This window comes from Sebastes fasciatus, chromosome 10 (assembly GCF_043250625.1).
Source record: "Sebastes fasciatus isolate fSebFas1 chromosome 10, fSebFas1.pri, whole genome shotgun sequence".
In the NCBI taxonomy this organism is placed as follows: domain Eukaryota; kingdom Metazoa; phylum Chordata; class Actinopteri; order Perciformes; family Sebastidae; genus Sebastes; species Sebastes fasciatus.
In genome coordinates, this window is record NC_133804.1 from 7,645,851 (window position 1) to 7,657,296 (window position 11,446).

At 41.4% G+C, this 11,446-nt stretch overlaps 1 protein-coding gene, 1 long non-coding RNA gene and 1 other non-coding gene across 6 annotated transcripts; all 3 read left to right on the top strand.

The window, feature by feature from the left end:
• The first annotated feature begins 249 nt into the window (after positions 1-249).
• Positions 250-7,499, top strand: cfap96 (cilia and flagella associated protein 96). Of its 2 annotated transcripts, XM_074647833.1 has the most exons (8): positions 250-331; positions 815-923; positions 1,771-1,990; positions 2,187-2,324; positions 3,132-3,207; positions 3,542-3,727; positions 3,847-4,010; positions 5,855-7,499. In XM_074647833.1, exons 2-8 carry the CDS (start codon positions 824-826, stop codon positions 5,898-5,900), a joined length of 930 nt encoding a protein of 309 aa, XP_074503934.1. In that variant the 5' UTR covers positions 250-331; positions 815-823; the 3' UTR covers positions 5,901-7,499. The 2 variants fall into 2 exon arrangements, with proteins under 2 accessions (XP_074503934.1, XP_074503933.1); XM_074647832.1 differs by lacking the exon at positions 5,855-7,499 and having other exon boundaries at positions 3,847-4,141.
• Positions 7,500-7,618: 119 nt separating this feature from the next.
• Positions 7,619-10,410, top strand: LOC141774973 (uncharacterized). Of its 3 annotated transcripts, XR_012595530.1 has the most exons (5): positions 7,620-7,798; positions 8,552-8,655; positions 9,433-9,494; positions 9,690-9,755; positions 10,012-10,410. It is a non-coding gene; the product is annotated as an uncharacterized LOC141774973 (long non-coding RNA). The 3 variants fall into 3 exon arrangements; XR_012595528.1 differs by having other exon boundaries at positions 7,619-7,798; positions 9,690-10,410; XR_012595529.1 differs by having other exon boundaries at positions 7,625-7,798; positions 8,552-8,644; positions 9,690-10,410.
• LOC141775959 (small nucleolar RNA SNORA74) lies at positions 8,844-9,043 on the top strand. The gene has a single exon (XR_012595707.1). It is a non-coding gene; the product is annotated as a small nucleolar RNA SNORA74 (small nucleolar RNA).
• Positions 10,411-11,446: the final 1,036 nt, after the last annotated feature.

Sequence of the window (11,446 nt, forward strand, 5' to 3'; positions counted from 1 at the left end):
TCTAAAGTCATTTCAAAAGGGAGTATACATGCTTAAACTAAAGTCATCCAACAGCTTGATTTAGATCCCTGGAAGATTGCAACACAATAATTGCAAGCAAAAAGTCTAATAGTGTCATTCCATCTTGTATTTTTACACAATTTTTAATTAATCAAGCACATGTTATGCTTTTGTTTTGGAGGCAACATTGCCTTACTTCCAGGAAGGATCTTACGAGCTTGACACAGTTTATTTACTTATCTCCTTGGTAACCAAACTACATACACAGAAACACAAGTCATATATAGTCCCATAGCTACACATAGAAACACATGCTACACGTCAACCACAGGTATGTTCTAGACCTACATCTGTATGTGTGTTTATGTGTTTTACGTCACGTGTCCTCCTTATTGTGAAGTTTACAGAGTGTTTTCTACACTTTAACACAGGATTATACACTGACTATAGTCAGTTCATGAGTTTATCTTTTATTAAACTCTGGTCACTTCTGAGGCCGTATTAGTGGTGATGTTGCATTAGACATTATATTAGAATGTGTTACTCTCTGTTCCCTTCATGTATGTGGAAATGGGTCAAGAAATCCTTCGACACCTTTCATAATTGATTGCCTGATTTTTTAATGGTGCACAGAAATGTCAGTGTTACATGAGCATTACAGTGTGTGCGTGTGCGTGTGCGTGCGTGCGTGCGTGCGTGCGTGCGTGCGTGTGTGTGTGTGTGTGTGTGTGTGTGTGTGTGTGTGTGTGTGTGTGTGTGTGTGTGTGTGTGTGTGTGTGTGTTTGTGTGTGTGTGTGTGTGTGTGTGGTTCCAGTGTATAAAGATGCCACCAGGTGACGTGAAGAGTGACATGGAGCGTGTGGGTGTCTTTAAAGAGATGAGCTACATCTCTGTAGGAGACAAGTATGCTCCACCCATCAACCGTAAGCATCTGTTTCTTTATCTGCCTAAAAAACATCAGATCAGATTACAGATTAATTCAATTCAATTCAATTCAATTTCATTCACACACACAAAAACAGACATGCTGCTGCTTAGTTTTTGTTTTGAGTCTGTGTGTCTGTGTCATCATGTCTAAATGTGGTCCTGGAGACACACTTTACAGTACTTTAGCTTGTGTTTATAGGTCTGTCTGTCCGTCTGTGGAAAGATTTTATCACCGTACAACTGTGTAAAATGCAGACACAAATCTTTACAGGTCTGTAGTTGAGATCAAAATGAAGGCCGAGTTTAAAGATGGGGGTGGTCCAAGCAAGGGCGCCAGAAGTAGGGGGGTAGGAAGTGGGGAAGGGGCCATTGGCCCCCCCACTTTACGCCCCTGGTCTGATTTGGCATTGTGGCTGGTGTGACCCCGTCACATGATGGTCTCTAGTTTAAATGTAATTTTGAATGGAAGAGGTACAACCCTGTCTCCACCACCCATCTGACCTCCTACCTACACGGATTATTATTAGAAACAAACATAATCCGGGAAAAATTCCCTCGATATGTAATTAACAATGCAGATTTGTTTTATGGGAACGTCATTTTTTGGAGACCAGGCTGCTAGGTACCACCAGGTAAGTAAGTACAGTAAATATGAGTTTGGTGATATGAGTGAACAGACCTTTTGAAGTTGATACAAACATTAAACAGATTATGTATACACATATTACCTACATTCTAGCAACGTTACAGTTTGGTGACACATTTGCATCACTCTATAGAGATCATCATCTAAAATATTGCAGGTTACATGTAAATAATGTGACGTCTTCCTTCCTAATCCAGGTCCGTTCAATGAGTCGGCCTATCGTAGCAAGCAGATGCAGGCGGGTATCGCTAAGCAACGATGTGCTCTGCAGAACGGCTTCTTCGACAAGTCCTTCAAACGGATATTTGAACGTGAAGCACTGAGTGACCCGCTGAAACTGGCCCGACAGAACCGCATCCAGCAGGCCAATAAGAACCTGGCCAAGGCCTTCCTGCCCTGTAACGGGGTCAAGAGGCCGTGAGAGACATACACACACACACACACACACACACACACACACAAACAGTAATATACACAAATATACACACCAAGACTGGAGATAAAATGTAAAATATGTACTTTCCTGTTCTAAAATCATGAGTACTCTCACATCGACTCATTTGTTGTATTTGCAGTGACTCCTCACTGTTCTATCATTTCTCTCTGCCTCCAGCTGCGGTTCAGGTAGTTACTATGGGACTCTGTCAGGACCAGTTGAAGCCATGAGTCCAATGTCAGTCCCCCGGACAGCCCATCGTTCTCCTGGACGCAACGTTGTCACCTCACCTCCCAAGAAAGGCAGTGGTTACAGGTTCATGGCAAGAACTCTTTCTAAAGTAGCTCACAACCATAGCATAATGTAACTTAACTCTGTTCTCTATACTCTGGAACAACTACGATACTAGAGGGCGTAGATGCATTTTTACAAACTGGTAATCAATTATTTGAAGATGATGAATCATCTAACTCCGGTTTTAGGACAGCTTCTTATAACCTGTAAACTCATAAATCAGATCTCAAAGCTCAGATATCTGTTTTAAAATGTAATGTGTAAATAATCCAGAAACAATGAGGAATGTTGTGCAGAAGAAACACTTATATGTTATTTCCATGGCCTTGGAAAGTTCATTCAATATGTGTGAACATGAGCTACTCTCTCTCAAAGCCAGAAACCAGAGAAGCAAGTCTCAAACTTGTGACGTCATTAGGTATAAAGTGTGGCGCTGCTCCACAGACGATGAATGGGAGACCCACAGAATGTTTTTCTTTTTTATACCCAAATTAACTTTTTATTCTATTGTAGTTCATTGTCTATGGAGAAGTTCCACACTTTATACCCTATGACAAGTTTGAGTTTTAGTACTCTAGTTTTGGGATTTGGGAGAGAGTTGTTCATGATTACTAATACCTTTGGACTGTCTTAGACCATAGGAATGATTTTGAAAAAGGGCGTTGTTCCCCTTTAACATTGCACTGAGACCACTGGTGAGGGACTTGACACTCTGAATTTATTTTTTAATTATTAAAACATACTCTGTAACAAGGATGCTATGGCTAACTCATGATGATAACACAATATTTTGTACAGCTGACGTAAATGCCATGTTATCTCCTGCAGCTATCCCAATGTGACACTGTCCAAAATTGAGCTGTATGCTTCAGACCCCTACAACAGAGCCAAAGAAGAACTGGAGGTAACACTTGCGAGACAATTCTGAATTACGGTATTACACCTTTGGGCCTCATAGTCTTATTCAGTTTTGGCCATCATTTCTGTTACTGACGTTACTGTGGCCCAGGTCTCGGCAATTAACTTGCAGAGAGGACAATGTTAATATTAGCCTACTGACAAAATGAAAGCTAAAAAACTACAAAAATATGACCCAAATTATGATAAAGCAGAATTGCCCTTCAATTAGTTGAGCGGCGGTGTGTGTGTGTGTGTGTGTGTGTGTGTGTGTGTGTGTGTGTGTGTGTGTGTGTGCGTGTGTGTGCGTGTGTGTACGTGTGTGTGTGTGTGTGATGCAGAAGGAGACAGCAATCCATCGTTCCAAAGTAAGAGATGGCCCATTCCAACTCAACCTTCATCCCAGAGATTATTTCCAAGGCAATCCGTACCGCAGCGACAAGCCGCGCCCACCATCACACAAGCCCCTCCCAGCTGCACAGAGGGTCTCCGCCGTCCCCTTCAAGCCCTCGTCCCCCAGCAAGAAGGTCATCCCTCTATCTGCTCCACCACATCAGTGTCATTGACCTGCGATCGGTCTGATTGATGTTTTACTGCACATTTTAACAGTCGATCTGTGTGTTTATGTGACTGTATCTTATGTTAGATTGGAGGAATGAAAGCGGGGACGTTTGACACTTATCCCTCACATTCTGCTGATCCGTACGTCATTCGACGTTCCAAACCAACCAATCCAGAGCCAGTCTTCCGTCCCCCTCCTGGTCCTAAGAGCATACCTGTCAGGAGTATCGTCACTATCCATGTTAACAGGTTTGATCCCTGCATGAGCTTCCCTTTCTCTGTTCTCACACGGAGGGCTTTCAGGTGACACCAATCACCCTCTGGACATCATAATGGCTTCTCCTCATTAATAGGAGTCCCAAATTTAAGAAAGCATCATATCAAGTAGGACACAGATGAAGCTTCATTCTGAAGCTGCATTTACTGATGTTTTGAGCACTTGGAAGCAGCAGAAACAGGCTGTTAACACAACACTGACATAAAGTTATGGCAACTTGCGTGTTAGCAAACATGTGACCATTTACACATCCAGCAGACATGCAACATCATTAGCATTCATCTGGAGTTGTGTCCACCTGATTCAGTCCCATATTCGTTCTCTTTTAGCTCTTGTTTTTGGTCTCCACCATCCTGAGGGAAATATCTGTCTCTCTTTAGCTGCTAAATGCTCCACTATGTTCACCAGCTAGTCTCTGACTGTGTCTGTTTGCTGTTTGCTGCTGAGCAGCTGGTGAACAGTGGGTTTATCAGTGTTTTCACTGAAAAGAGCTGCCTGCTGCTGCTGGAAATGAGGTTCATGAGTTGATGATAATTCTCTGTGGGTTTGACATTTCAAGTGACACCTTTTACTTATTACACAATTTGATTATGTTGTTAGTATAGAAATATTGATCAGTGTAGCTTTAACACATAATACTAGTCTATGCTAACTATGTATCTGTCCTCCCGAGAAGAATGACAGCAAAATCCCAAATACATATGTTTATGTTCAAGTGACAACGCCCTCTAGTGGCCGTATGACACTTTGCCATTTTAAGGAGCCAGCATATGATTGAGGGCTGCACAGGAAAAATGCACACATAAAATAGCTTTTCCATCTCAATTTCATATTAAACTACAGAGTTGTCCACCAAAATCGCTAACTTTAGCTAGCGATTTTGCAGAAGCATTGATGACGGAACTTAAGTCCCATGACACTCACCAGGTTTCACTAGTTGCCATGCAACCAGTAACTGTCCACAAGTTGTCATTCCTAACCTGACAGATGCTTGTTAGGGAGGCGCAGTTTGACGAGGTAGCTGAGAAGGCTACTGTATAAAATGTAAGCTATTGAAAGTGAGAGTATCGAAATGGACCACGGATGATTAAAATACTATATATACTGTATGTATATCTCTGAAATCATGTCACATTCGGGTGCCGCCCAAAACATTTTCTGAGGGCCGCCACTGGCCCTCGAGCCGCACTTTAAGGAACTATGTTATAGAGGCACAGAGTCCACATGGGGGTAGTTGAGAGTGGATGGTTGGTTCAACAAAACATCAGACTTTGACATGGGAGTCAACTGTTTCCAGTTTATCATTGACACTCATTGCTGGTTTCTTTAAACCACTACCGCGGTCATTCCCTAACCATAACCAAACGGTTCTTATTGTAACCACGATGATGAGGGTCCACTAACTGTTGTGAGCTTTAATTTAGAGGACTTGTTGGCCGGGCATTATCTCAGATGTGGCTCAAGATATCCTGAAGTTCCTACGGTCTGACTTCAGTGTTATTGTTTTTTGTTCTTGAAATAAATAAATGAATGAATCAAAATAAAATTCAATAAAGTGACATTTGAGAGATTTCCCCAATCTTTAATACATTGACTCTGAAATAACTTTGACATTTGACATAACTTGACATTTTCAAGATATTAGCTGAAATTTGACATCATATTCCATTTCATCTGTACCTTGTCCCCGAGGAGAGCTGTAATACATAAATAGTCATACGTGTGTAAAAAAGTCTGTAAAACTAATTAGATTTTGACAAGAAAAAGACACGCTGAGTTGAATCTTTTTCTAACTTTGTTTCTTCTTCTTTTTCAGGAGTGTACACTCTGCAAACTACACCTCAACCATTCCAACCTTCTGACTACATTACCCATACTGCACCAACACTGGCTATCCTTTTCTCTCCATAGGATATCTTTGTAATGCTCTGGATGTCACACACAGTAACAAACAAGAGCTCAAATAAAGCTGAGAAGAGTTACTTTTGTTTTCCATTCTGTGACAAGGTGCTTTTATTATGAGACTTTATGGAAAGGAAGAATTACTCATGATCAGTGCAGCAGTATGTCTGTGCAAGTTGTTTGCAATGGTCTTTTGAAAAGAACTGGGCAATGACTGTTTGGTCATCCAGGATTTACTGTGTGTTGGTACTTGGTGGCTTGGGGCCCTTCTGTGTGGAGTTTGCATGTTCTCCCCGTGTTAACGTGTTTTTTTTCCGGGTTCTCCGGCTTCCTCTCACAGTCTAAAGACATGCAGGAAGTTGCTCTGACTTGTCCTTCAATTCCTGCTGAATGTTGAGATGTATGAGGTTGGCAAGGGGAATAACCAGGGAGAAATGGAGGAAATTGAAACTGTGGGTCTGTACTGTAATTGAGGTAATCCTGTGCTTTCTGCCTTTGCATCACCAATCCAACTTGTGAAGTGTGTCTCATTATGTTCCCAGCAGTCTGTTAAAACACTCTTGGCAGTATGCGTATCACATTGCCCCTGCAGATTAACCCAGTATGCTATGCCAGCATGAACTTCTCTTCTCCCAGTTCCACCTGCAATGCTGATACAGGAGAATTTTGAATGAGCCACTACAGATTCTCAGGGTTTGAGCTTGAGGTTTGATTCTGCTGCTGACATGTAAGCTTTGCACCCACAGTCAAAGACAGATCTCTTGAGTGTTTTGATAAACAATTTAGGCGAAGTAGTGGAGCTTGTCATTTTACACTGCCAAATGTAGACTACCAGAGAACAAGAAAAAATAATGTGGGAAATCAGAAAGCAATTGGAGTGGAAGAATTGAGTCTAAAAAATGTATTTGACATCGGGTTATTGGAGACTATTCCACTATTTGAAACAAACTGGGCTAATCAGTGTTTTTGCCATAGCTTGAATCCCAATTTACCTCCAAATTTTTCCTGTTTTGTTGTTCAGGGGGAGATAGGCTAGTGGTACAAGAAGTCTACAAAAAATAACGAAATTGATTTGACAGTTAGCTTCAGCAAAACAGAAATGAAGAGCATTATTAAACAGAAAATGAGGGAAAAGAGGCAGAAGCAATGGGAGGAAGAGAGGAAAGGAAGGTGGTTTTACAGAGTTCAAAGGAAAGTGGGAGAAATTATGTGTTTAGGAAGGAACAGGAGAGATTAGAAAATCATATCAAGATTTAGATTAGGACACACTGGACTAAACAGCACACTATTTAAAATAGGTAAACATGACACAGGTAGATGTAATTACTGTGGACAAGAGGAAACGGTGGAGCATGTCATATTGCATTGTGAGAGATATGAGGAAGAAAGAAGGCATTTGAGTCAAGGCCTCAAAGAGATTTAAGTACACTTTGATTTAATAGATATTCTACAAAAGAACTCACTAAATGAGTGTTATAGAACATTATTTCAGTATCTTAGACAAATTAATATGATTGGAAAAATATGAGGTGGTTTGTTTTCTTTTTCTTTTCTTTTCTTTTTTTTTTTAATATAGTAATTATTAGCCAGAATGATCCACACTCCAGACTAGTTGGTGGCGGTAATGCGCCAAATCGTTGTTTGTCAACCGCCAATAAACCTCAAAGAAGAAGAAGAAGAAGAAGAAGAAGAAGGCTAGTGGTTCATCTGCTTGTAAGACGATCTTTGACAGAGCTTCCCTTCCCACAATGCACAGCGGCATACTGCACTATATAAACCAATGCGTGTCTTCCGCTCTGCCTCTCAGTCTGCTGGAACCATGGAGATCAGAGCGGTGTGGAGGTACTGCTCAGCTAAGGTAAGCATTTCACCACTAGTAACCACTGTTTGTGTACAAAATTACTAAATAGAGTTTACGTTATTGGAGGAAATAATACCCTCACGAGTGAAACACCAAAAGCTGACCTAAAAGCTGCACAAGAGCGCAACCTCGACCACGTGGTTCAGTAAATGGACTGCTGTTAGCTAGCAACGTTATTGTGTAGCACCCTGATCACTGGATTACAGGTCAAAACTAGCTTTAAGGAGAAACAACTAACCCACCTGTTGTAGGGCTAACGGTAGTGAGGTTTGGGTTTGCCCCGTTATGGAGACGGTCCTCCTGAATGAGGCTAACGTTAGCATAAGGCACCACATGCTAACCCAAATCACCCAACATGGTCCAAAACCACCGGGATTAACACTACAAAGGCTTCCTCGGCGCATCCTTGCAAGATAAATGCTGTTTCTCAATACAGGAAGATAACTTACATTTCGTTTTGTAACGTTAATGTGATAAAGTTGGTTCCCGCTCACTTTTCAGTTTATTCTCATAAAACTAATTTGCATGATGCATACTGTTGACAGCATCGACGTTGAGCTAAAATGCACTTAACTAAACTTTGATGGGATTTCTTTATGTACTTTGTTACAAACACGTGGGCTGTTGCACATTTAAGTGCAGAAAGTATTGAGCAACTGCCTCGCTGTAGACTGCCTGCCCACTAATGTGGGCCTGATTGTGTCCCCTTTATTGTGCACCAATGTGACCTTCATGTTCTGATCCTTTCAGAGATGCTGGGTCTCCTGATGAACACGTGCCATATCAGAGTGGCAGCTATGGGATAGAGCTACCAAGAGTCCTTCCTTGCCTTTGGTGCTAACGGTAAAAAAATGGTGAGTGCTGCACTACAGAGACTATTATATACCATGTCATCAAAGGGGAGCACAGGTTTAGTTACATGTTAAAGGGGGGGTGGGGGGGACATTGTTCATGAATGGCCCTCTGCATGAGTCTCTGCTCAGGTTTCAGCCACCTTACATTCAGTTATTGTAGGATAACTCCTGTGGTTGTTCCCTTCCACGCCACTGCTAAGTCAGCTGACCAGGTGACGTGTCTGGCTCAGTGTTACAGCGCTGGTAGAGAGAGTCTCTGTACCGGCTCTCAGCTTTGCAGGTTCTGTTTTAGAGGCTGTTGCTGCTGAGCTGCTACAGGGGCATGGCCCAACGAGAGTGGCCTGTCCTGATCCAACAGCGGGGCAGGCCTAGTGTAGGGCCGCACATTCTCACACTGACACCACAAGGGGTGCTGTTAGGAAGGCCACCACTGAGTTACTCTAGTGGAGCCTAGTTTGGTTGCAATTTAGATCTTTTTGTAGGTTTAAGGAAATGTCTAATTGTGATTTTTCTGTCTTATTTTCCATACATTTAACTACTGGTCTGTATCGGTGATCTACATAGTATTAAATGCAATCAAACATTGTTTGCACAAGAATAGAATGTGATAAAATGATGCAGTTGCTTGTTTTTGAGGTCTTAACAGGGTTTTGTTTTTAAACCAGTGAGGTCAACTTCTAAATAAACTTGCCTTGTGTTGTATTGAAGACTCAAACGGTCACTTACTATGGCTTGTTCAAACACTGATGCAATTCTTTTTCTTTGACTGTGATACAGGTGGAGCCTCTGATGGGCTGCTCAGTGTGGGACTGACAAGTCATGCTGCAGGCTGACTGAGGGTAAGTGTGACAGAACCTTAGTTACCTTTTTTGTTAAAACAATCATGTTACCTGCAGTGATGACTCAAAATGTAACACATCATGCTGACAAACACCGTGGTGAACCATAAACCCTGAGCATAGCAGCTGACTGCCAGCAGTGATCTGTAGTGTGGTTCTTTTTTACTGACTTTACTGCTCTGCATTTCTCTACAGGAGCATGTGGAGCAGCTGGCCTGCGGGGGGGTAGAAAACGCCTGCAAGGAACCGAGCCAGACCTAGGTATGTATGATGGCTGCAGTATATAGTGTGTAGACAGTGTAAACCCAATCGTGTACTGCCGGGGCAGAGACCTCATCTCTGCTGTGGAATCGTAATATTGGGAGAGAAAATTCAGGACTTGGCACAGGTTTAAGTAACGACAATTTACCAAAACCTGACTGAAGACCAGAAACACTAAAACTATAATACTGTTACACTAAAGCTGCTCTATGGGCTGTCTGGTAATACTTGTGCTTTGTGTTTCTATTGTGTTCAGGCTGATGTGGAGGAGTTCCTGTCTCGGTCCACCTGCTGGGATGTCACTGGGCCAACCCCGTGTTCCAGCCATGTCTGCGCGACATGTTTGAGGCAACTTGTCAAACTCATTTTGTTGGATAATGCCCTGAAGGCATCAACTACATTTAACATCTACAGGAAAAAATGTATCTAGAATATAAAATCTGAGCTTTGAATTGAGTCTTGTATCGTATACATATGTTTGAATAACATTTGATTTTGCATCACCACAACATTCTTGACATTTTTACAATGTTTCCCTGCTGTTTGCTGACCAGCAGGTGATGATGATTTGAGTAGATTACTTCCTCTACAAGAGGCACACTTTCCTGTAGATAAGATGTTTGATTTTATAATAAAGTATTAATTTGCAGCATAACGTTGTGCAGACCTCCTTTGTGCCCGCTGGTGATTTGGCTCTAATTTATCAGAGGTGAATCCAAGACAACAGATAAATCACATGTAGTAATAAGGTGCATCAACAAATGCTTTGAAAAGACAAGTTAACAATGTGGTGGTCTCAATAACTTCTGACAGTCTGCCCTGGGAATGAGAACGGGCTGAAACGTCACAGCCAGGAGGATTTATTAATACCATTAAAGATGTTTACTAAAGGTACAAGAAATCAGTCTTGTTTTATAATCATTAGCTACTCTATACAGTTTGCTTAGGAGTTACTCATTAACTAATGGTTCATTAGCAGTTAGACCCTGGTTCATTTTTTTTAATTAAGTAATCATTACCTACTCTTGACAATTTGATTGGGAGTTACTCATTAACTAATGGTTCACTAATAGTGAGATTCACATTCATTCCCTATTAACTACTCACATTTTTGTCTACCTTATTACATAGTAAGTGTTACCGAATAGGTTTTGGGATGCCAGGTTGTGGAATATCCTTCATCAGCTAGCTCTTTAATTCATCAGGAAGATGAATGTTTGACCACTGACTTTGAGAAAGATCTGCAGGGTATTGCAAACAAAATCAATTCATAAACGACTACATTTACAACTACACAATTGATGGATTACTATGAGAATTCATTAACATTTATAATTTTGGTTGACTGATGGATTATCAGAAGATAAACTAAAGTCTTACTAGCATTTTCAACTGCAGACATGATGACTTGTTAGGTGAGACACACAAGCATTTTCAAGCCATTAAATACCTATAAACCCTTCATAAAGGGCTGAGTTCAGACTAGTGAGAGGAAGAAGAGCTCTTTCTGTACCATGAAGTTCAGCATCAGTGTCAACAAATGGAGTTACCTGTGAGAAGGAAAATAATTTAATTTATTATTACAGAGCTATGTTTTTGATATGTTGGGTTGTATTTACAAGTGTATCTCTGGTCCCTGCTTTTCCACTTAGATCTCCACATGGCAATAGGATAAGAGGTAACTGGGCAGG

Excerpts from the sequence above, each read along its gene's own strand:
- cfap96 (XM_074647832.1), top strand. The coding sequence starts at position 824 with ATGCCACCAGGTGACGTGAAGAGTGACATGGAGCGTGTGGGTGTCTTT. Across the intron at positions 924-1,770 it reads GTATGCTCCACCCATCAACC|GTCCGTTCAATGAGTCGGCC; the intron begins GTAAGCATCTGT and ends TTCCTAATCCAG. Across the intron at positions 3,208-3,541 it reads GAGCCAAAGAAGAACTGGAG|AAGGAGACAGCAATCCATCG; the intron begins GTAACACTTGCG and ends TGTGTGATGCAG.